The sequence below is a fragment of the Lepus europaeus genome, chromosome 13 (genome assembly GCF_033115175.1).
Source record: "Lepus europaeus isolate LE1 chromosome 13, mLepTim1.pri, whole genome shotgun sequence".
Classification (NCBI taxonomy): domain Eukaryota; kingdom Metazoa; phylum Chordata; class Mammalia; order Lagomorpha; family Leporidae; genus Lepus; species Lepus europaeus.
This window is the reverse complement of record NC_084839.1, coordinates 24631102-24655717: the sequence shown is the minus strand read 5'-3', so window position 1 is coordinate 24655717 and position 24616 is coordinate 24631102. Positions and strand designations below refer to the sequence as shown.

General features: G+C 42.7%; 1 protein-coding gene across 2 annotated transcripts in view; it reads right to left on the bottom strand.

Moving 5' to 3' along the window:
* The window catches only part of BABAM2 (BRISC and BRCA1 A complex member 2), a 531071-nt gene that overhangs the window by 458840 nt on the left and 47615 nt on the right, over window positions 1–24616 (bottom strand). For both annotated transcript variants that reach the window (XM_062209180.1, XM_062209178.1), the window contains one exon: window positions 23148–23299. In XM_062209180.1, coding sequence (XP_062065164.1) covers window positions 23148–23275 — 128 coding nt within the window. In that variant the 5' untranslated portion in view covers window positions 23276–23299. The remainder of the gene's footprint in view (window positions 1–23147; window positions 23300–24616) is intronic.

The following is a 24616-nucleotide window of genomic DNA, read 5'->3' as shown; positions in this document are numbered from 1 at the left end:
AAAAAAAAGAGGAAACAGAATTACCATATGATCCAGCAATTCCACTTCTGGGTATAAATCTGAAAGAACTGAAAAGCAGAGCTAAAACAAATATTTATATACCCAGACTAATAGTGTAATATTCACAAAGTCAAAGGTAGATGGCAACCCAAGTGTTCATCAACAGAAGAATGTATAAACAAAACATGATACACATATACAATGGAATATTACTCAGCCTTACAAAGGAAGGATATTCTGACATGCTACATGGATGAACCTTGAAAACATGCTAAGTGAATTAAGCCAATCACAAAATGACAAATACTACATGATTCCAATCACACATAAGTACCTAGAGTAGTCAAATTCACAGAAACAGAAAGGAGAATGGTGGCTATCAACAGATAGGGGGTATTGTTTAATAGATACAGAGTTACAGTTCTGCAAGAAGAAAAAGTTTTAGACTTGGACATCATCTCTGCATGCCACATCTGTGAATGTGCTTAGTGTCACAGAACCATATACTTAAAAATGGTTAAAATGGGGACCAGTGCCATTTCACAGCAGGTTAAGCCCCCACATACAACACTGGCATCTCTATTGCAGCACTGGTTAGAGTCCCAGCTGCTCTCCTTCTGATCCAGCTCCCTGCTGATACCTGAGAAGGCAGTGGAAGATGGCGCAAAGTGCTTGAGCCCCTATACCCACATGGGAGACCTAGATGGATTTCCTGGCTCCTAGCTTCAGCCTGGCCCAGTCCCAGCAATTGCTGCCGTTTGAGAAGTAAGCCAGAGAATGGAAAATCTCTCTCTCTCTCTCTTTCTCTCTCTAACTCAAACTCAAACTCTCGCCCTCTCAAGCCCTCTGTAACTGTCCTTCAAATAAGTAAATAAATCTTTTTTTAAAAAAATGGTTAAAACGGGGGTCTGCACTGTGGCTTAGAAGGTTGAACCTCTACTTACAGTGCCAGCATCCCATATAAGAGCCAGTTCGAGTCCTGGGTGCTCCACTTCTGATCCAGCTCCTAGCTATGGCCTGGGGCCCCTACACCCACGTGGCACACCTGGAAGAAGCTCCTGACTCCTGACTTTGGCCTAGCCCAACTCCAACACTGCAGCCATTTGGGGAGTAAACCAGCAGATGGAAGATCTCACTCACTCACTCACTCTCTCTCTCCTTCTCACTCTGTATCTCTGCCTTTCAAATAAATACAAAAAATGATTAAAATGGTGATTTGTTAGGTATATTTTCCTATATTAAAAAAGTATGTGCTAAGTCCAAAACTGAACCTACATGTCAATAACCTAATTCCCAAAATTACAAAATAATGTGTATTAAATGAAAAGTCTCAGCAATTCATAAAAGAAAAAAAGTCATTCCGAAGACATTAGATTTACTTAAAAGTAGAACATCAAAATATTCTCCAAAAGTACTTGATTCAAAATTTCTTATCCATGAGTTGGCAGGAGCAAAGGTTGAGATAAAAATCTTCTCAGAAAACAGAAGAAAGGATACATTTTTCAAAGTCAAGAGAAGCAAGGTCAATAGGATAAACTTAACTTTCATGACATGCCATGAGAAAGATAACTAAATCACTGAGGAAATGTGGCCTTGAGAAAGAAGGTAACAAAACACTTTCTAAAGCAACATGGCACCAAAGAGCAAAATTACTCAAGCAATATGGAAGCTAAAAGGGGGTTCAGTCCACATTAGTAGTAAGAGTCTTTTCAAATATAAGTGATGGCACAGTGATAATCTAGAGTCTTAAAACAAATTTACATTAACATGTACCTCTTCTAAATCAAGGAACCAGCATATTTATCATACAATGAAACAAAAACTAGTCAAAAAATGCTGCCTTAAAATTATACAGAATATATGGCACAAAACACAAAAGTAGGAGTGATCTTCTTTTATTCCCTTAGATAGTGTATAACAGAGCTAGGAATAGACAGATGTTCAGCCCCCTTTCTTTTAGAAATCTCACTGGCCACTAGCTTTCACCTCTTCCTCTACCTCAAACTAGTGAAGCTGTCCTGAGATGAGGTCACTCCGGGGCATGAAAAGCCCAAAACTCATAACCACGTAAAATCCCAGACTCCGATTCCTCCTGGACTCACTCTGCAGTCCTAGCAGAAGTTCTCAAACTCAGTTATTTCAGGGTTCCCTGGGTTAAAACCAACCCTACCACTTAAAATATAAAGTATCAATATAAAAAAGACCAGAAAAAAGCTTATGTGTTGGCACTTTAAAATATGAAAAGTCCTGGGGCCAGCGCTGTGACATAATACAGGCACCGGTTCGAGTCCCAGTTTCTCCACTTCCAATCCAGCTTCCTGCGAATGCACCTGGGAAAGCAGTGGAAGATGGCCCAAGTCCTTGGGCCCCTGCACCCACGTGGGATACCCAGAAGAAGCTCCTGGCTCCTGGCTTTGGATTGGCCCAGTTCCAGCAGTTGCAAACATTTGGGGAATGAACCAGTGGATGGAAGACCTCTCTCTCTCTCTCTCTCTCTTTCTCTCTTTCTCTCTCTCTCTGCCTCTGCCTTTTTGTAACTCTGCCTTTCAAATAAATAAACGTTTTTTAAAAATATGAAGTCCTATAAATAGATTAAAATTATAAATATTGGGATTTTATACTACTATCAGCTAGTATAACACAGAAGAAAGCTAGACAGGTAGCTCTAGGGTAAAGATCAAAGAGGATAGACTGGGACAGGAGGAGCAGAGGGAACTAGATACCTCCTGAAGCATGTCCTAAACTCAATAATATCACACTATCAACACCACTCACTGTTCGCCAAGTTTCCAGATGCTGTGGTACTTAGAGAAGCGCCCTGGGCTCTAGCCAGAATTCTGACTTATTAACATCTTATAACTCCACCCACTGCCCACAGGAGCATAGTTCAACAGCCCACCACTGATGCCCCTCATGCTCTGAGAGAACTCCCCAGTCTGGTCTGCACACTTTTTAAAATATTTATTTATTTATTTGAAAGGCAGAGTTAGAGAGGCAGAGGCAGAAGCAGAGAGACAGAAAGAGAGGTCTTCCATCTGCTGGTTCACTCCCCAGATGGCCGCAACGGTCAGAGCTGCGCCAATCTGAAGCCAGGAGCCAGGAGTTTCTTCTGGGTCTCCCATGCGGGTACAGAGGCCCAAGGACTTGGGCCATCTTCTTCTCTTTCCCAGGCCATAGTAGAGAGCTGGATTGGAAGTGGAGCAGCCAGGGCCCTGCACACTCTCTTAAGAGGCGTTGACAGACTTCTGCAACTTTCTATTAAGAAGCATTGTGGGGTGGGCGCTGTGGCACAGTTGGTTAATCCTCCACCTGTGGCGCTGGTATCCCATATAGACGGGGTTCTAGTCCTGGCTGCTCCTCTTCCAATCCAGCTCTCAGCAGCTCCATTCTCATTCATTCTTCAACCTAAACAAATATTCTAAATTACATCCATCCGCAGACTCTAAGTTAACCATACTGATATTTTTTCCTGCTTTCCCGGATCTCCAAAAAAGCAAATGACAAGATAAAAAGTTACCCAAGAAACAAAAATCTTCAGATCTCCTGTCCTTTTCTGCTTGCTCATTTCTCTTTTTGTACATCATGTGAGCTCCTACTTTGCTCCACTTATCTGGGTCTTATTAGCCAGCTCCTACTACACTGCTTGCATGGACACATACACACTGTTATATGGTCTCTGCCTCTGAAACAACAATGAGATTCTGCAAACTGCTAACAACAACAATAATAAAGTGGAAATAATAAGGATGCATATATTATACATAATAATATAATAATAGCAGCTACCATTATTGAAGAATATGACCAGGTATTCTTTTTTTTTTTTTTTTTTTTTTTTTTTTTTTTTTTTTTTTGGACAGGCAGAGTTAGACAGTGAGAGAGACAGAGAGAAAGGTCTTCCTTTTCCGTTGGTTCACCTCCCAAATGGCTGCCACAGCCGGCGCGCTGCGCCAATCTGAAGCCAGGAGCCAGGTGCTTCTCCTGGTCTCCCATGCAGGTGCAGTGCCCAAGCACCTGGGCCATCCTCTACTGCCTTCCCGGGCTACAGCAGAGAGATGGACTGGAAGAGGAGCAACCGGGACAGAATCTGGCACCCTAACCGGGACTAGAACCCGGGGTGCTGGTGCCGCAGAAGGGGAATCAGCCAAGAGAGCCACGGCGCCGGCCCAGGTATTGTTCTAAGTACTTAACATGAGTTATCTCACTTCTTCCCTACTCAATAAGGTAATTAATATCCATTTTATTTTTGACTGGCACACAAAAATTATACATATTTATGAGACACCATATTATGTACTTATATATATATATACATTGTATAATATCCAATCAGTTTAAACATATTTATCTCCTCAAGCATTTAACATTTCCTTAAGGTAAAAACATTCAAAATCCTTTCTTCTAGTTTTTTTTTTTTTTTTAAGAACTATACAGTACATTGTCATTAGCTATAGTTACCCTACTGCACAATAAAAAATACTGGAACTTCTTACTCCTATCTAACTAGAGCCCATTAGTCAACCTCTCTTCATCCCTCCCTATCCTTCTACCCTCCTCAGCCTCTGGTAACCACCATTATACTCTCAACTTTTTTTTTTAATTTATTTATTTATTTGAAAATCAGGGTTATAGAGAGAGAGAAACAGAAGGAGAGACAGAGACACAGAGATCTTCCATCCACTGGTTCACTCCACAAATGGCCACAATGACCAGAGATAGGGTGATCCAAAGCCAGGAACCAGGAGCTTCTTTCGGGTCTCCCACGTGGACTGCAGGAGTCCAAGCACATGGGCCATCTTCTGTTGTTTTTCCCAGACCATTAGCAGGGAGCTGGATCAGAATTGAAGCAGACAGGACTCGAATCGGCACCCATTTGGGATGCTGGTGACGCAGGCAGCGGCTGTACCTGCTATGGCACAGCGCCGGCCCCCTATACTCTCAACCTCTAAGAGATCAACTTTTTTAGATTCCACATGCGAGTGAGACCATGTAGTCCTTGCCTTTCTGTGCTTGATTAATTTCAAGTAACATAATGACCTCTAATTCTATCCATGTTATTACATAAGGTTATTATTATCATTCCTGTTCAGAAGAAAAGTGAAGCACAGAGAGGCTATCAAAGGTCACTATGCTACTCACTGGTAGAATCGAGACTAAACTCAGACCTCACTGACTGAGACCCCCATGCTCACCATTAAATTATACTGAAACAGATTACCTCTAAGGATGGCTCCCAGTGTTCCTGGCCCTGTCCAACCTCACTTCTGGCTTGCGCCAACCCCTTCCCTCCCCCAAATCTTGCTTTAGCTCTCCTGGTCCTGAATTTTTTTTTTCTTTGCCCCAAACTCACCTTAAGTAGCTTTAATTGTTCTGATAAAAGATTATCGAACTATGGAATTATTAGATTTTCTAAAAGCTTCTGATTCAACCTTAATACAGCTTCTTCTGTGTTAGCTTTCAGATATGGAAATAAACAATTGAGAATTTTTACACAACAACAGCCAAAGAATAAACACTAGTAATGAAGTTAATAATAAACATGCAGAAGCAAAATGAAGAAATACAAACCTTTATTTACAGTCATAACAGGAGACATAAAAAGGAGAGACTGGCCATACTCTGGAAGAGACTACCTGACATTATAAAACAAGTCTGTTCCATATGGTGAAACTACCACCCACAGGCTAATCACCCATTTTTAAGTAAAGTTTTGTTGGGAGACAGTCACAGTCATCCATATGTGCTGTCACATATTTCATGCTACCATGACAGACCTGAATAGCTGCAATATAGACCATAAGACTAACACACCTAGAATATTTACTGACTCTGCAATTTGTTGGCCCCTGTAGTAAAGATTCCATTTTCTGCAAACAAATATAAAAGTCTTATCCCATGCCAACCAAACTCCCAAGAAGGTGAGCTCACAAATATTCAAATATATTATAAAGCCACAATAATTGAAATGCTGTGTTAATTGCACAAGGCAAATACAGACAGATCATAGGGAAAATAAATATAAGAATTCAGCATATAGGACAGCACTTCAAAATTGTTAATGAATAAGTTTATTTTATGAATGATGCTGGGACAACTAGAAGATTATTTTTAAAAATAGCAAAAATCCCATTTCTGTGTCATATCATTTGCAAAAACTCCAGATCAATTAATTTCAGATAAAAATGAAAGAATAATAGAATTTAAGTGGTCTCTCAAACTAAGAAAGGCATTAATTCAGCAAAATGTTAAAAGAATCCATGAAGGAAACAGATTCAGCAACAGAAAAAATAAAAGTTTTGGCATATCAAAAGTAAATTGAGAAACTGGCATTGTGGTGTAGTGGGATAAGCCACCACCTGCGATGAGCATCCCATATGTTCATTTCCCAGCTGCTCCACTTCCAACCCAGCTCTCTGCTAATGTGCCTGCAAGGCAGCAAAGATGCCCTGAGTGCTCGGCCCCTGCACCCACACGGGAGAACTGGGTGAAGCTCCTGGCTTCGGTCTGGTGTTGCGGCCATTTGGGGAATGAAACAGCAGATGGGAGATCTCTATCTCTCTCTGCAATTCTGACTTTCAAATAAATAAATAAATCTTAAAAAAATAAAAAGCAAATGGAAAAGGAAAGTCTTTACCATCCCATAGTATGGCAAAAGATAGGACACAATAATGACCCAATATAATATATTCATCTAATGATATTATACAAGCATAAAAATAGAGGTAACAGCTCTATATGTACTAATGTATAACAATCTTCAAAATATAATATGAATATATCATACTCTACTATAATTAACTGAATACATCTATCCCACTATAATCAACTAGCTACTGTTGCCTAACAAAACACCCCACAATTCAGTGGCTTAAGAAAACTCATTATTTCCCATCACTCTGTGGGTTAGCTGATCTCTTCCGCTATTTTATTCTGACTTTCCCATGCAGCTGCTTTCAGCTGGCTGGTCAACTGGCTGTGGGACTTGAGCACATCTGGGGTGTATGGGCCATTCTCTCTCAAGCCAACCAGACCAGGAGAATCTGGACATGGTGATGGTGGTATTCCAAGACGTGAAAATGGAACTACAAGGCCTCTTAAGGCCTGAACTCAGAAGTCACACTACCCAGGCCGGCACTGTGGTGTAGCAGATAAAGCCCCCACCTGAAGTGCCACCTTCCCATATGGGTCCCATTCAAGTCCTGGCTGCTCCACTTCGATCCAGCTCCCTACTGAAGTGCCTGGGAAAGCAGTACAAGACAGCCCAAGTCCTTGGGCCCACGCACTCACATGGGAGACCCCAAAGAAGCTCCTGGCTCCTGGCTTCAGATCAGTCTAGCTCTTTAGGGAGTGAACCAGTGGATGTAAGGTCTCTCTATCTCTCCCTCTCTCTTTCTGTAAGCTTACCTTTCAAATACATAAATTAATCTTTTTTAAAAAAGAAGTCACACAGTATCATTTTCATCATATCCTATTGATAAAAGCAAGTCACAAAGCCAGCATATATTCTTTTTTTTTTAAAGAATTATTTTATTTATTTGAAAGACAGAGTTACAGAGAGAGGCAGAGGCAGAGAGAGAGGTCTTCCATCCACTAGTTCACTCCCCAAATTACTGCAATGACCAGAGCTAAGCCGATCAGAAGACAGGAGCTTCTTCCAGGTCTTCCACGCAGGTGCAGGGGCCCAAGGAGTTGAGCCATCTTCTACTGCCTTCCCAGGCCATAGCAGAGAGCTGGATCGGAAGTGTAGTGGCCAGGACTCAAACCAGCACCCATATGGGATGCCGGTGCTGCAGGCTGGGGCTTTAACCTGCTGCACCACAGCACCAGCCCCAAAGCCAGCACAGATTCTAGGTCTAAGAGTGTAGACTCAGGTGCTGGCATTGTGGCATGGTGGGTAAAGCCACCACCCATAACACTGGCATCCATATTGAGTCCATTCTGATCCAGCTCCCTGCTGATGTCCTAGGAAAAGCAGCAGACAATGGTCCCAGTGCTTGGGCCCCTGCTACTCTTGTGGGAGACCCAGAAGAATCCCCTGGTTCCTGGCTTCAGCCTGGCCCAGCAGGGCTGTTGTGGGAGGGAAAAAAAAAGAGTGCAGACTCAACTTTCTGACAAAAGGACATCGAAGTTCAATTCAAAGAAGAATAGATAAAGGCAGCATGATTTATTGGGGGCCACTTTTACAACAAGATACCATGGCAACCATTTAATATATAAAAGGAAAAAGAGGATTTACATAAACAAATGCTACCACTGGAGTTGCCTCCACAAAGGAAAACTAGGGGAAAGGAGCAAACATGAGATTTACTGTCTACCCACCACTCATTTGTATCTTCCTTTTTATATGCTGTATATTTATTACTGCCCCCAACTGAAAAATACTTAAGAGCTTCTGCATGTTAAATAAATTCAATTAATTTAAAGAATATAACAAAGGGCAAGTTTTACAAATAATAAGAAAAATAAATGTTCCACCAGAAAAATGGACAAATAGCATGAATTGCTAATTCACACTCACATGCACTCCAATAAAGCAAAATAAAAGAGTAATTAAATACCATTATCAACTATGAAATTACATCTTACAAGATTTAAAAAAATTGATATTATCAAGATTATAAGTAATCTTATAAGATTTAAAAAATTGATATCATCAGGCCGGCGCCATGGCTCAACAGGCTAATCCTCCGCCTTGAGGAGCCGGCACACCGGGTTCTAGTCCCGGTCGGGGCTCCGGATTCTGTCTCGGTTGCACCTCTTCCAGGCCAGTTCTCTGCTGTGGCCAGGGAGTGCAGAGGAGGATGGCCCAAGTCCTTGGGCCCTGCACCCCATGGGAGACCAGGATAAGTACCTGGCTCCTGCCATCAGATCAGCACGGTGCGCCGGCCGCAGCGAGGCAGCTGCGGCGGCCATTGGAGGGTGAACCAACGGCAAAAGGAAGACCTTTCTCTCTCTCTCTCTCACTGTCCACTCTGCCTGTCTAAAAGAAAAAAAAAAAATTGATATCATCAAGATTACAGAGGAACTGATATCTTCATATATTGCTAGTGGAAGTTGAAACTGGAAGTTGAAACTTCTTGAGAAAAATACAGTAAGATGTATGTTTATATATCCTTATGTATAATATACTAAATATATAGTATATACTGTACTATATATACTATATATATAATATACTATATATACTAAAATATGTTAAATATATCAAAAGCCTTAAAATGTGTATACTCTTTGGCCCAATATTTAGAATTTTGCTAATCCAAAGGAACACATGTGTCTCTACTGGCACATTTCATTTTATAGCCACCAAGAAAGAGCTCCAGCTAATGAGCCTGCAGCCACATAATGAAAAGGCCAGGTTGTTGCCTGACCACAGCACAGTGAAGCTGAGGAGTTGATGACCTCACTCATGTACAAAGAGCTTCAAATTTGCATTTCAGAGCCTCAAAATTTAATAAACATAAACATCCAAGAATCCTCAGTTCCAGGAAAGCCATGAACATGAAAGACAGAGATAAAAACAGAGATAATGCAAGGGATAGAAGCATTTTTTAAAACTTAGTTAATATCCTTACAGCAATAACAGAAGATACATGCACGAAACTATAACGATAACAATGTGTGTGCTGGGGTGTCCTCAAGATTACAGATCAAGGCCTCCAAAATTCCAACAGAAAACCATTTTCAACCTAGGCTTCTCTATCTGCCCAAATTATCATTACATTTAAAACTAAAAAAAGACAGTCAGACTTACAAGAACCTCAAAAATGTTATTTTCTCGTCTTCCTTTCTTAGAATGTTGATGGAGTTTATGCTCCAACAAAGCAAGAGATTAAAACAAAAAAATAAAATATGAGATTCAACACAGGAACCAGGCAAAGGGAAGACCTAGAATGATGACCACATGGGAGACACAGAAAGCAACTGATCCACATTAAAGCAGTTCCTCCACCAATCTTCCCCATCTCAGCAAACAGCATAACCATCTGCCCACTGACCCAAGCTAAGAAACAGGAAGTTGGCCGGCGCTGCAGCTCACTGGGCTAATCCTCCACCTGCAGCGCTGGCACCCCGGGTTCTAGTCCCGGTTGGGGCGCCAGTTCTGTCCGGTTGCTCCTCTTCCTGTCCAGCTCTCTGCTGAGGCCCGGGAGGGCAGTGGAGGATGACCCAAGTGCTTGGGCCCTGCACCCGCATGGGAAACCAGGAGGAAGCACCTGGCTCCCGGCTTCAAATCGGCACAGCGTGCCGGCCACAGCAGACCACAGAGAGACCTTTCTCTCTGTCTCTCTCTCTCTCTCTCTCACTGTCTAACTCTGCCTGGCAAAAAAAGAAAAAGAAAAAGAAACAGGAAGTCATTCTCAATTCCCTCTCGAAAGCCAAATTCAACACCCTCATGATTTTACCTTGTAGATAGCACCGGCCAGTTAACTAGTATAGCTTACCCTGCACAGGCCATTTATATATAACAACCAGTGGCTTTAAATCATGCAATAGCTTTTTATCCAATTCAAAATGAAATGTGATCTTCCAAATACCCATATGATATACTCCACCAGGTTCTGCATAACCCAGCCCCTGACTACCGCAGTCTCCTCTCAGTTCCACCTCATACTCTCTCACTACATCTGAACCACAGTGGCCTCACGGATCCCTGCACATTCAATTCCTTCTCCTGCCTTTTTACGTCAAATCTCCCAACTCTTCTCACTGAATTATTCTCATCTCTGCATAGTCCCACTTAAATGCCATTTCCTCAGAGAGAGCTTTCTTGACCTTAAATGCTCAGTTAGACCCTCACCAGGCCAGTTTCCTTCATTTCCTTTTCCCAATGAATTAAAAAGAGGGCTTTTTTTGTTGTTGATGTTAACTGAATTACAGTATGTTTCCTGTTATAACTATTTAAATGAGGTTATTTAATGCATATATTTAAAATATATGGCTTGGGGCTGGTACTGTGGCACGGCAGGTAAAGCCACCACCCCCAGTGCCGGCATCCCGTATGGGCGCCAGTTCGAGTTCCAGCTGCTTCACTTCCGATCCAGCTCTCTGCTATGGCCTGGGAAAGCAGTAGAAGATGGCCCAAGTCCTTGGGCCCCTGCACCCACATGGGAGACCCAGAAGAAGCTCCTGGCTCCTGGCTTTGGATTGGCGCAGCTCCAGCCATTGTGGCCAATTGGGGAGTGAACCAGCAGATAGAAGACCTCTCTCTCTGTCTATACCTCTCTCTCTCTCTCTCTCTCTCTCTGCCTCTCCTTCTCTCTCTGTGTAACTCTTTCAAGTAAATAAATATTTTTTAAAAATTTAAAAAATAAAGTAAGATATATGGCTAGGGATGGGCATTTGGCACAGCAGTTAAGATGCCGCTTGGGACACCTGCATCCCATATCACAGTGCCTGGGTTCGAGTCTCAGCTCTGCTTTCAATCCCGACCCTGAGATATAGCAGGTGGTAGCTCAAGTAGTTGGGTCCCTGCCATTTACATGGGAGATCCAGACTGAGTTCTGGACTTCTGGATTTGGCCTGGCCCAGCCCAAGTTGTTTGAGGGCATTTGAGGAGTGAATCAGCAGTTGCAAAAGACATCTCTGTCTCTCTCTCTCCTCTCTGCCTTTCAAATGAATAAATTTTTTAGATTAATTAATTACATAATTAAGCAAGACAATATTTAAGTACTGGATCAAGACAGATGGGGAGAATTTGTCCAATTAGTTATTATTGCATTCTATAAAGCTGTAATAGCTAAGACTATGCAATTGGCATAGACTGCTACACTGGAACAGAGAAACTAGAAAGAGGTCAACATGTGATATAAATCTGACAGGATGACAGAGACAACAGCATTGCAGATCCATGGGCAAAGGATGGCCTTCTCAATAAATAATGCTGATTGGTCAACCAATAATCCACATTGGGAAAAAGAAAAAAACCTTATCTCACCATCTATTTCATAGGAACAATATATTTCTATTTAAAGCCTCAAAAAGGAAAACTTTAACATTTTTAGATGAAGATGTATGATTTTTGGGTAGGCCACAATTTCTTAAAATTCTGCCTCTTTGTGTATGTATGTGTGTGTGTCTGTGTGTGTATATATATATGACCCAGAAAGAAAAATATTGGTGAGACTGACTTCACTAAAACTAAAACTCCTGGTCCTAAGTAATATCAAATAAAAATAAAAGTCACAGACCACATGCAAATCTTTATAATACATGTAACTCAAGATATTAAGATAAAAAATATATAAAATTACTTTTTAAATCTAAAAAAACATACCAACCACCCACTTAAAAGATAAAAACAGGATATCCCCAAACAAAAAATCTACATTACCAGTAAGTATATGAGAAGATTCTTCACCACACTAGTAACCAGAAAAATGTGCATTAAAATCATAATGAGACAACATTTCACATCCATCAGCTTGGCAAAAATTTAAGTCTGACAATACCAAGAAATGGTAAAGCTACAGAATAATGGGAACTTTCATTTCTGATAGAAGGAAACTGATAAAATCTGGCAATGTCTTAGAAAATGGAAGATGCACACACCCTAAGAGCCAGTGATTCTTTTCTTAGAAATATACCCTCAAGAGTAGCTTTTGAACTCTTTCAATCATCACACACATGTTTTTTAATTGTGATCTAGTACATACACACTTATTTACCTGAAAAAAAAAATCACAAAACACTGCTTATTCTTACTACGCATGACACATTCTGAGAGTTTCCATTCTATTCTTACTCATTTTTCAAATGTTGCAGTGACTCACTCATTTGATTTTATAACCACTAATGGGTAAATATAACCAATTCAAAGAACTTCACCCCAGAAAATAGTCTCATATATATTTTCTTGCACACATGTGAGAATAAATGTGGCATTCTTTCTCAAAAAAATGTTGTTAATATAAAAATCTACCATAAGAAGAATAAATTTGGCCGGCACCGTGGCTTAACAGGCTAATCCTCCGCCTTGCGGTGCCGGCACACCGGGTTCTAGTCCCGGTTGGGGCGCCGGATTCTATCCCGGTTGCCCCTCTTCCAGGCCAGCTCTCTGCTGTGCCCCTGGAGTGCAGTGGAGGATGGCCCAAGTCCTTGGGCCCTGCACCCGCATGGGAGACCAGGAGAAGCACCTGGCTCCTGGCTTTGGATCAGCGAGATGCGCCGGCCGCAGCAGCCATTGGAGGGTAAACCAACAACAAAAAGGAAAACCTTTCTCTCTGTCTCTCTCTCTCACTATCCACTCTGCCTGTCAAAAAAAAAAAAAAGAATAAATTTGGGGTCTGGTGTTATGGCACAGTGGGTTAAGCTGCCACCTACAAACTGGCAAAATGGGTGCCAGTTCAAGTCTCAGCTGCTCCACTTCTAATCCAGTTCCCTATTAACATGCCTGGGAAAGCAGTCAAAGATGGCCCAAATCCTTGGACCACTACACAAATGTGAGGAGACCTGGATGGAGTTCCAAGTTATTGGCTTCAGCCTGGTCAAACCCCAGCCATTTGGGGAGTGAGCCAGTGGATGAAAGATATCTCTGCCGGCGCCGCGGCTCACTAGGCTAATCCTCCGCCTGAGGCACCGGCACACCAGGTTCTAGTCCCAGTCGGGGTGCCGGATTCTGTCCCGGTTGCCCCTCTTCCAGGCCAGCTCTCTGCTATGGCCCGGGAGTGCAGCGGAGGATGGCCCAAGTGCTTGGGCCCTGCACCCCATGGGAGACCAGGAGAAGCACCTGGCTCCTGCCTTCGGATCAGCGTGGTGCGCCAGCCGCAGTGCGCTGGCTGCAGCGGCCATTGGAGGGTGAACCAACAGCAAAAGGAAGACCTTTCTCCCTGTCTCTCTCTCTCACTGTCTACTCTGCCTGTCAAGAAAAAAAAAAAAAAAAAGATATCTCTCTCTCACTCGCTCTCTCTCTCTCTCCATAACTCTACCTTTCAAATACATTATTTTTTTTAAAATGAGTTAAAATGGAGAGGGAGCATATGCAAACAAGGTAATACAATATCGCAGTGTAAATGAAAAGAACTAGAGCCATAAGGATTAACACAGATAAATCTCATTAACTTACAACAAAGCAAAACAAGCAAGTTACAGACAAACAGATATAGTACACTATCATTTATTTTTTGTTGTTGTTTCTAAGATCCATTGTTGCTGTTATTTCTAAGATCCATTTATTTCTTTGAAAGTCAGAGTTACACAGAGAGAGGAGAGGCAGAGAGAGAGAGAGAGAGAGAGAGAGAGGTCTTCCATCTGCTGGTTCACTTCCCAACTGGCCACAAGGGCTGGAACCATGGCAATCTGAAGCCAGAAGCCAGGAGCTTCTTCCGGGTCTCCCACATGGGTTCAGGGGCCCAAGGACTTGAACCATCTTTTACTGCTTTCTCAGGCCATAGCAGAGAGCTGGATTGGAAGAGGGGCAACCAGAACACAAACCAGCACCCATATGGAATGCCAGTGCTCAGGCCAGGGCGTTAACCCACTGAGCCACGGCACTGACCTCAGTACACTATCATTTGTATAAACATGTATAAACATTTTTAAACATGCAAAATATCAGAACACATTCATTAGGATACATTTATATATAATGAATACCTAAAGTAAGAAGATATGTACAGGGAAAAAAAGGGATGAGATCTCAGAGCAGTAAAGAAAAGTGACATGGAAAAGCCAAGTGAAAAACTACAAGTAAATTATTGAAAACTGCCCATCTTCAATATCAAATCAATGCCTCCCAGGGCAGCAGCTTCCTTCCAGACACAAGGTTCAGCCTGCCAGGCAGAGACTAATGCAGCCAAACTCCGATTCGCCTTCAAAGCTTACAGCACTCATCTTTTATAACTGTCCTATCTAGTTAGTAATCAAGTACTTACACGGCGTATCTATTTTTAACTAAGTAATGAAATTCAGAACATGGACAAAAAAAATGCAACAGGTAGTTGTGGGTGGATGAGATGTCACAGCAGATGCCCCAAACACAGCCATGTGCCAGTAAGGTTGAGTCACTGCAATATGCTGAGAAAAGATATTAAGGCTCAGCTGCTACAGGTTGCAATGAGCCGTCTCTGCTTTCTTCCCTGTTATGTTTGCCAGGCATCATTCCAGAAGGATCACAGACACTCAGATATCTTTAAGATTAGAAAAATCACTAAAAATGACAAAATATGGCATCTTACAAACAGCACATGCTTGTGATCAAATTAACATGGAGCACAGAACTCATAAACATTCAGTAAGCTCATGGAATAATTCCCTAAAACTAATAATTTGGCCCTTCAAGATCTCAGTATACATTTTACCTAGAAGAGTAAACCCAGTAGTGTAATATATGTTATGATTATCTCAGAAATGCTAATTCACTTGTTAGTGAATGTCATTAAAACGAAGTATGTCTAACAATTTAAGCAATGCAGTACCAGGCCAATAAGCATCCTTCCAAGCCACAAGTAGAAATCACTCTGATCCCCAAACCAAGCAACCTCTCTAAGAAAACATCAAACCCATTCATTCATTCATTCATTCATTCCCTCCTTACTACATTACATGTGAAAAGTACCATAACAGATCTTAAGAAGGCATAAAAATAAATAAGAATGCACCATCCTTAAGTAGCAGCCTAGCAATGGAGTTAGGAAACATAATCTTAAATAAGGTAGAAAGATCTAGGTGCCACAGGAGAAGAAAAAAATGAATTACTATTTTTAAAAAGTTATTTCTGATTAAATTCTTGTCCCTTAGATTCCTGGCCTCTATGAGCCAGATCTAGAATGTAGATTCTCAGACCTCATCTCTTCAAGTGCAGGTGGCACAAATGTGTGCAGATAGTAACAAGACTAGGTTTTGTGATCTCCAAAATTCACTCTCCTCACTTTACCCAGTCCACGCACGTTGTGCCCCATGGCAAGTACACTCCTCCCAGCTAACAGGAATTAGAAATGTAGATCCCAGCCCTCATAACGCAGTCCTGCAGATCTAGAAGAAAAAGGGAAATGCCAAAAGCGACATCAAAAAGAAACCATTCTTTCCCTAACTCTGCCACTGTTTTGCTATGGAAACTTGAGGAATTCACACTGTGGCTGACAGAAGGACTGAAGAAAGAATTGTTAATAAGCTTCCAAAGAACTTCCACGAATCTTTCTGACAAGTACTACATAAAAGACATCAATAATACTCTAGGTTAACAAGGCTTTTCACATCATTTTATGCACAGCAACTCTGTTAATGTCGATAGAAGTACTTTTATTTTAAAGCTACAGAAAATAAATTCCATGAATACTAAAGGTCATTAATGTTACTTCAAATATTTTTCAGGCAGAGTTAGCCATGTGGGAACCTTTTTCCTACCAAGGACCATTTGGATATTTATAACATCATTTACATGCCCTACAAAATTACCAAATTAAAACTTAGCCTGGCTGGCGCCGCAGCTCAATAGGCTAATCCTCCACCTGCAGTGCCGGCACACCGGGTTCTAGTCCCAGTCGGGGCACCAGATTCTGTCCCAGTTGCCCCTCTTCCAGGCCAGCTCTCTGCTGTGGCCTGGGAGTGCAGTGGAGGATGGCCCAAGTCCTTGGGCCCTGCACCCGCATGGGAGACCAGGAGAAGCACCTGGCTCCTGGCTTCGGATCAGCACGGTGCGTCGGTCGCAGCACGCCGGCCGCGGCACGCCGGCCGCAGCAGCCATTGGAGGGTGAACCAACGGTAAAGGAAGACCTTTCTCCCTGTCTGTCTCTCTCACTGTCCACTCTGCCTGTCAAAAAAAAAAACACCTTGGCCTGGGGTCTGCGCTGTGGCATAGTGGATAAAGCCACTGCCTGCAGTGCTGGCATCCCATATGGGTGCCAGTTTGAGTCCTGGCTGCTCCACTTCCAATCCAGCTCTCTGCTATGGCCTGGGAAAGCAGTAGAAGATGGCCCAAGTCCTTGGGCCCCTGCACTCACATGGGCGACCTGGAAGAAGCTGCTGGCTCCACATCGGCACAGCTCTAGCTGTTGCAGCCAACTGGGGAGTGAACCAGTGGATAGAAGACTCTCTCTCTCTCTGCCTCTACTTCTCTCTCTGTCTACTTCTCTCTCTGTGTGTAACTCTGACTTTCAAATAAATAAATAAATAAATCTTTAAAAAAAAAAAAAAAAAACTTGGCCTGTTACAGATTTACTGAATTTCAAGTCCTGCGTGTGGTTGCCTTGGCAGGCCCAGACCAAATGGTTTCATGGGTTTTACTCAGCCCTCGGGCCCGACATTTCCCACCCTTAGCAGAGCCAAGACGAGTGGATTCATTTCTTTTTTTTAATTTTTTTAAAGATTTACTTATTTGAAAGGCAGAGTTAGAGAGAGGAAGAGGCAGAGAGAGAGAGAGAAAGAGAGGTCTTCCATCCACTGGTTCACTCCTCATATGGCCACAATGACTGGAGCTGCGCAGATCCAAAGCCAGGAGCCTGCAGTTTCCTTCAAGGTCTCCCACGCTTCTTGGGTACAGGGGCCCTAGGACCTGGGCCATCTCCCACTGCTTTCCCAGGCCATCAGCAGGGAGCTGGATCAGAAGTGGAGCAGCCAGGACACAAACTGGCGCCCATATGGGATGCCAGTACTGCAGGCGGCGGCTTTACCCGCTAAGCCACAACACTGGCCCCTTTTTCTAACTTGTTATCAGATCCACTATTTTACTCACACATTCAATTAAACATTCAGGCATTTGGATGCACCAAATGCATCCAAAGGAAATGTGCAACAAAAAACCCAAAGTGACCTGGTGTTGATAAAATCCATCAGTCTCTCAGGATACTGATATAAGAAATAAGAAATTCAAGTTCACATCATCTTACAAAAACCAATCACCAGTGCACTGGCCATCAGATACCTATCAACTCCTTAATGCCTCTGAAAAGAATGTTTATGACAAGCTAAAGAAGCAAAACGTATGTTTTGGTCCTATCCATTCAGGTCGGTAAACATCCCTGGTTTACAAGTTGTTTTTCAGTGATAGCTTTATTGAGGTATACTTCACATATCACAAAATGCACTCTAAGGTATACAATTCATTTCTAGTATATCACAGCATTATGCAACCATCACCATTATCTAATTTTTAGAACATTTTTGGCACCCAAAAGAGAAATCTCATCCATATTACCAGACACTTCTCACTCTCCTAGCCCATGGCAACCACTGCTTTACTTTGTCTCTGTGGATTTGCTTATGCTGGATATTTCATATAAATGGAATCATACAATGTGTGACCTTTTGTGATAAGCTTCTTTCATTTAGCATAACGTTTCCCGAGTTTATCCATGTTGTAGCATGAATCAGTGCTTCATTCCTTCATATGGTTGAATAATATTTGATCTTTTTGATATACTACATTTGTTCATTCATTAGCTGATGGGTATTTGGGTGTTTTCATAGGACTTTTCATGGGTTAAAACCCTAATCATCCCATACGCTGACTTTATGGATAAAGAAATTCAGGCCTAGTGAGAAAACGAGAGCCACCTCTGGCTACACAGACTTAAGACTCACACACCCAAAATGCCAAGTAAGAGAATCCCTAACGTGTGTGAGTCCAACAGTAAAATGCGAGATAGGCTAGGAGAGGATCTGGTGAAAGCAGGAGAAAAAGATATCCCTAAAAATCTCATTCAGCCAATGAATTTAAGATCAACAGTTTTAAACCCTCGAAAATATACAGAGAAAAAGAGAAATGAGCACAATGCAGAAGTAAAAACTTAACAAAGAAAATCAAAGAAGGAAAGAAACACGGAAAATCTGGCAAAACCTCCAGCCTAAAAGCCAAGGAAGCACTTGGCCTGCTGCTTGACTAAATGGCATAAAATATTAATCCAGTAAAAGAAACATCAATTTCCGACCCCTGACTATTTTCAGAATGACAGTTTATTTATAAATCCCCTAATGTGTATGGGTAATTTTTAGATTCAAAGCAACAAAAAGGAACATTAAAGCCTTCTTCCTATCAACTCCACAGGAGTTCTATCTACCACTTTCTTTTTCCTCAACAATAACAAAAAAGAGAGCCTGACACTAACAAACAGTAAATGCTCAACCAGCATTTGATTAATGAAGTTGAAAACAAAAACAGATCTTTTTTATGATTTACTTATTTGAAAGGCAGAGAGTCAGAGAGAGACAGAGAGAGAGGGATATTCCATCTGCTGGTTCACTTCCCAAACGGCCGCAACAGCATGAAATGGGCTAGGCCAAAGTCAGGAGCCAGGAACTATCTGGATCTCCCACATGAGTGACAGGGGCCCAAACACTTGGGCCATCACCTGCTGCCTTCCCAGGTACATTAGCAGGAAGCTGAATTAGAAACAAGCAGATGAGACTTGAACTGGCACTTTCTGATAACAGATGCCAGCATCACAGTGGTAACTTAACCCACTGTGCCACAACAACGACCCCTAACAGCAGATCTTTTAAAAAGCATACCTCTGGGGCCGGCGCCGCGGCTCACTAGGCTAATCCTCCACCTTGCGGCACCGGCACACCAGGTTCTAGTCCTGGTTAGGGCACCGGATTCTGTCCCGGTTGCCCCTCTTCCAGGCCAGCTCTCTGCTGTGGCCAGGGAGTGCAGTGGAGGATGGCCCAAGTCCTTGGGCCCTGCACCCCATGGGAGACCAGGATAAGTACCTGGCTCCTGCCTTCGGATCAGCGCAGTGCGCTGGCCGCAGCACGCCTACCACGGCAGCCATTGGAGGGTGAACCAACGGCAAAAGGAAGACCTTTCTCTCTGTCTCTCTCTCTCACTGTCCACTCTGCCTGACAAAAAATAATAAAAATTAAAAAAAAAAAATTTAAAAAAGCATACCTCTGGGCCAGCACCGCAGCTCACTAGGCTAATCCTCCGCCTTGCGGCACTGGCACACTGGGTTCTAGTCCCAGTTGGAGTGCCGGATTCTGTCCCGGTTGCCCCTCTTCCAGGCCAGCTCTCTGCTGTGGCCAGGGAGTGCAGTGGAGGATGGCCCAAGTCCTTGGGCCCTGCACCCCATGGGAGACCAGGAGAAACACCTGGCTCCTGCCTTCGGATCAGCGCAGCGCGCCAGCAGCAGCGCGCCTACCGCAGCGGCCATTGGAGGGTGAACCAACGGCAAAAAGGAAGACCTTTCTCTCTGTCTCTCTCTCTCACTGTCCACTCTGCCTGTCCAAAAAAAAAAAAGCATACCTCTGGCCGGTGCCATGGCTCACTTGGCTAATCCTCCACCTGTGGCGCCGGCACCCCAGGTTCTAGTCCTGGTTGGGGTGCCAGGTACTAGTCCCGGTTGCTCCTCTTCCGGTCCAGCTCTCTGCTGTGGCCTGGAAGGGCAGCAAAGGATGGCCCAAGTGCTTGGGTCCCTGCACCCGCATGGGAGACCGGGAAGAAGTACCCAGCTCCTGGCTTCGGGTCATTTGGGGGGGTGAACCAACGGAAGGAAGGCCTTTCTCTCTCTCTCTCTCATTGTCTAACTCTGCCTGGCACAAAAAAAAAAAAAAAAAAAAAAAAAAAAAAAAAGCATACCTCTTCCAAAGAGGTACTTAACTTAGTCTTTATCTTACTAGTAACATAAATCTAAGTCCTTATATCCAAATCTACAGCTCTGTCAAAAAAACAGCAAGATTAGAAAGGTGAAAGGCAATAGAACCTAACAAGGAAAGTTAAAAGAAAGTCAAGAAAGCAACATTTCTGGTAAGAAAGTGCTCAAAAAAATATGAGGATATACCAAAATCACCTGACAGATCTTCCAATGACAAAACCTGGAACAACTAAGGGAGAAAATAAATGATAAAACAGGTGCTCCTTGATTTATTGATGGGATTACATCCCCCTAAGCCCATCGTAAATTCAAAATATCAGTAAGTCGAAAATACATTTAATCCACCAAAGCCACCGCGCAGCACACCTCAGCAACACTGCACAGGATGTCGCTTCCTCACGATCCCACGACTGACCAGGGCCTGGGGTACACCGCTGCCAGCCAGCAGCACAAAAGTAGCTACCGTAGATCATTGGCCAGCAAGGGGACGAATTCAAAACTGAAGCAGTTCCTACGGAATGCCTTATTACTGCTGCATCTTCGTAAGGTCAAAAAGTCATCAAGCCAAACCAGGATAAATCAAAGACTGCCTTTGAATTATAACCCATAGAATGAAATAAATACCTAAAATTTCATAATGACAAATAATTGAATAAAAAATAATTGGAGGAGAAGGGACAGTGCTTTGTTGTAGTAGGATTCAAATTAATAAATGTGGGAGGAATGAGGGAAATAGAAGATCACGCTTACACAAGAATACTAGAATAATAACTATTGTAGGCAAGAGGCATCAGTGAATGCTGAAGATGGTGGACAAAAGTATGATGAGAAGCAGGATCTCTGAGCATCATTCTGTAAGAGTCTCACAAATCGCAAAGGGAAAGTCAGTTCACTTGACAGTGGGGAAATTCGGTAGACAAAAATCTTAATAAGGTGATGAAAGTTACTCCTTGATCTGATGCAATGAAAATGGTACTACACGTCATGGCGTTCTGAGGAAAAAATGCACTTTTCACACAAGTAGAAAGAAAATACAAGCACAAGAAGAATTCAGAAAGTCTGTGGGAAATGGAATTAAATGATAAGTTTGTTTTTCCATTAACTTTCAGAAGTACTGTCATATTAAGCAAAGTCAGAGCTCCGTTTTATACAATAATCAGCCAGTGCTCTTTAAAACTGTCAAGGTCATGAAATACAAAAACCGAGGAACTGCCAGACTGGGGAGATTAAGGAGACTTGACTGCTAAACACAGTTTGTATTCCAGATTGGCTCCAAGATCAAAAAACAGACATGAATGGGAAAACCGGCACTATTCACATCAGACCTATAGAACAATTAACAATATTGTGTTAATTTCCTGTAGTATTTTTTTTTAGATTTATTTATTTATTTGAAAGGTAGAGGTACAGATAGGCAGAGGCAGAGAAAGACAGAGAGAGAGAGAGAAAGAGAGAGAGAGAGAAATTCTTCCATCCACTGGTTCACTCCCCAAATGGCCGCAATAGCCAGAGCTAGGCCAATCTGAAACCAGGAACCTGGAACTTCTTCTGGGTCTCTCACATGGGTGCAGGGACTCAAGGACTTGAGCCATCTTCCACTGTTTTCCCAGTCCATAGCAGAGAGCTGGATTGGAAGTGGAGCAGCCAGGACTTGAACTGGTGCCTATATGGGACGCCAGCACTGCAGGCAGCAGCTTTATCCACTACACCAGAGCACCAGCCCCCTCCTGTAGTATTTTTCTAATTTTTCAGTAAGTGTAAATTTATTTCGAAATAAAATGCTGGGTTTTTTTTTTTAATACAACATTTCTAGGTGTGACATCTTGCTGTTTCAACCCCATTAAGAGGAATGATTCATGTTGGCTATCTATTATAATATCTGTATTAAAAGATCATCAAATGATGTTAAATTCAGAATCACTAAATTCAATTTTTAAAGTGTATGCTAGGGGCCAGTGCTGTGGCACAATGGGTTAACACCCTGGCCTGAAGCACCAGCACCCTATATGGGCGCCAGTTCGAGACAGCTGCTCTATTTCTGATCCAGCTCTCTGCTGTGGCCTGGGAAAGCAGTAGAAGATGGCCCAAGTCCTTGGGCCCCTGCACCCACATGGGAGACCCAGAAAAAGCTCCTGGATTCAGATTGGCGCAGCTCCAGCCGTTGTGGCCAATTGGGGAGTGAACCAGCGTATGGAAGACCTCTCTCTCTCTCTCTCTCTCTCTCTCTGCCTCTCCTCTGTGTCACTCTTTCAAGTAAATAAATAAATCTTTTTAAAAAATAAATAAATAAAGTGTATGCTGGACAGCAAACATACAAGAAAACAAGCAAGTGAATGAAAACCATACTTGCTAAAACCCACATGGTGCACTGTTCACAGAGATAAGCCAGAAAAAAGACATGAACATTTTGACCATAAAGTAAGGACCCACAACACAAATAAAATAACTTGAAACATAAAATGTCAAGAATTAAACAAAACCAAGTTAACCAACACGTGATGACATCGTGACTTCACGAATTTCTATGGTATTCAACTTTTATGAGTCTGGTTAGAACGGTTTATTATTAGGGAAAGGTTGAACTGGTTCTGGGAAATTCACTGAATTAGTTCTGATACATACCCAGATTTCAAGTCAGTTATCCTCAAACAGTTTGTAGCATCCAGTCCCACTTTCCCATTCCGGACCACACTGGATATGAATGGAGACAGCATTGGAGAAATTCGGTTCAAGGCCACTTCCGGGGACATTGTAACTTGATTTGTCAATCACCACTAAAAACAAAGGGAGGAAAATGGTGATCAGAGCTTACAAGCTTCCTGAAGACGGCACAGCACTCAGAATTTTCTCCAGCATGAATAAATGTCACTTCCTCTCCAGAGCAAACTACCTCAGTGATCTTCCAGAAGAATTCATCTCTGTGCTGCTCAGCTTCTCAGGAGATGGACTGCACCACTGACTTTCTTTTTTTTTTTTTTTTTTGACAGGCAGAGTGGATAGTGAGAGAGAGACAGAGAGAAAGGTCTTCCTTTTTGCCGTTGGTTCACCCTCCAATGGCCGCTGCGGCTGGCGCATCGCGCTGATCCGAAGCTTGGAGCCAGGTGCTTCTCCTGGTCTCCCATGCGGGCGCAGGGCCCAAGCACTTGGGCCATCCTCCACTGCCTTCCCGGGCCATAGCAGAGAGCTGGACTGGAAGAGGGGCAACCGGGATAGAATCCAGTGCCCCAACCGGGACTAGAACCTGGTGTGCCAGCGCCGCAAGGCGGAGGATTAGCCTGTTGAGCCATGGCACCGGCCATCCACTGACTTTCAAGAACAAAAACACACCCTCCTCCTCTCCGATGCTGATTTCTTTACTGTCACCCTCTACTTAAAGCCATCCCACTGCATCCTACAACTGGCTTACTCTACCTTAGTCAAGGTTAAGAAGCCTTTGCCAACAACCCTCTTCCATAACACACACACACACACACACACTGGGAATCCTCTGTGTCCCCACAAGGAGTAAGAACTTGATTGACAATACCATCCGAAGCTCTATGACAAGCTTAACTTGCTTGTAACTGCTGCCTACTAGGAATTACTAATGGCTGACAGACCTCTCTTGCTATCTCCCCTTTCACAGTGTATGTAACTACCTGCTTATGGGCTCGCTCTCCTGCAGGAATTTCTAGTATTTAACAGAAGTACAAGGCACTCACTAAACATTCAACAAACTTCTTTAAATAAATAGATGAATAAAGGGACAAAAGCTAGAGAAATACTTAAGTACAAAGGAAAGATAATATGCCCTCAAATAATTTGGCAAGGGAACAGACATAGAACAATTGAGAAACAGATGTGGCAAATTGTACTTAATTGACAAAAACATACAACTACCCCGATATTAAGCAACGCAGACTAACACTGATCTTAAAGTCTGACTTTAAGGCACAAAAGAAATCCTCACACATGAAAATACAGAAGTAAAACCAATAAATCATATCTAAACTACGTGGAAACCCAGGGGGCTGAGAAAGGAGTACACGAATTCCTCTGAACAGATTTCTAAATGAAAGCCTCTACTTTCAGAGGTGAATAAGTCAATTCAA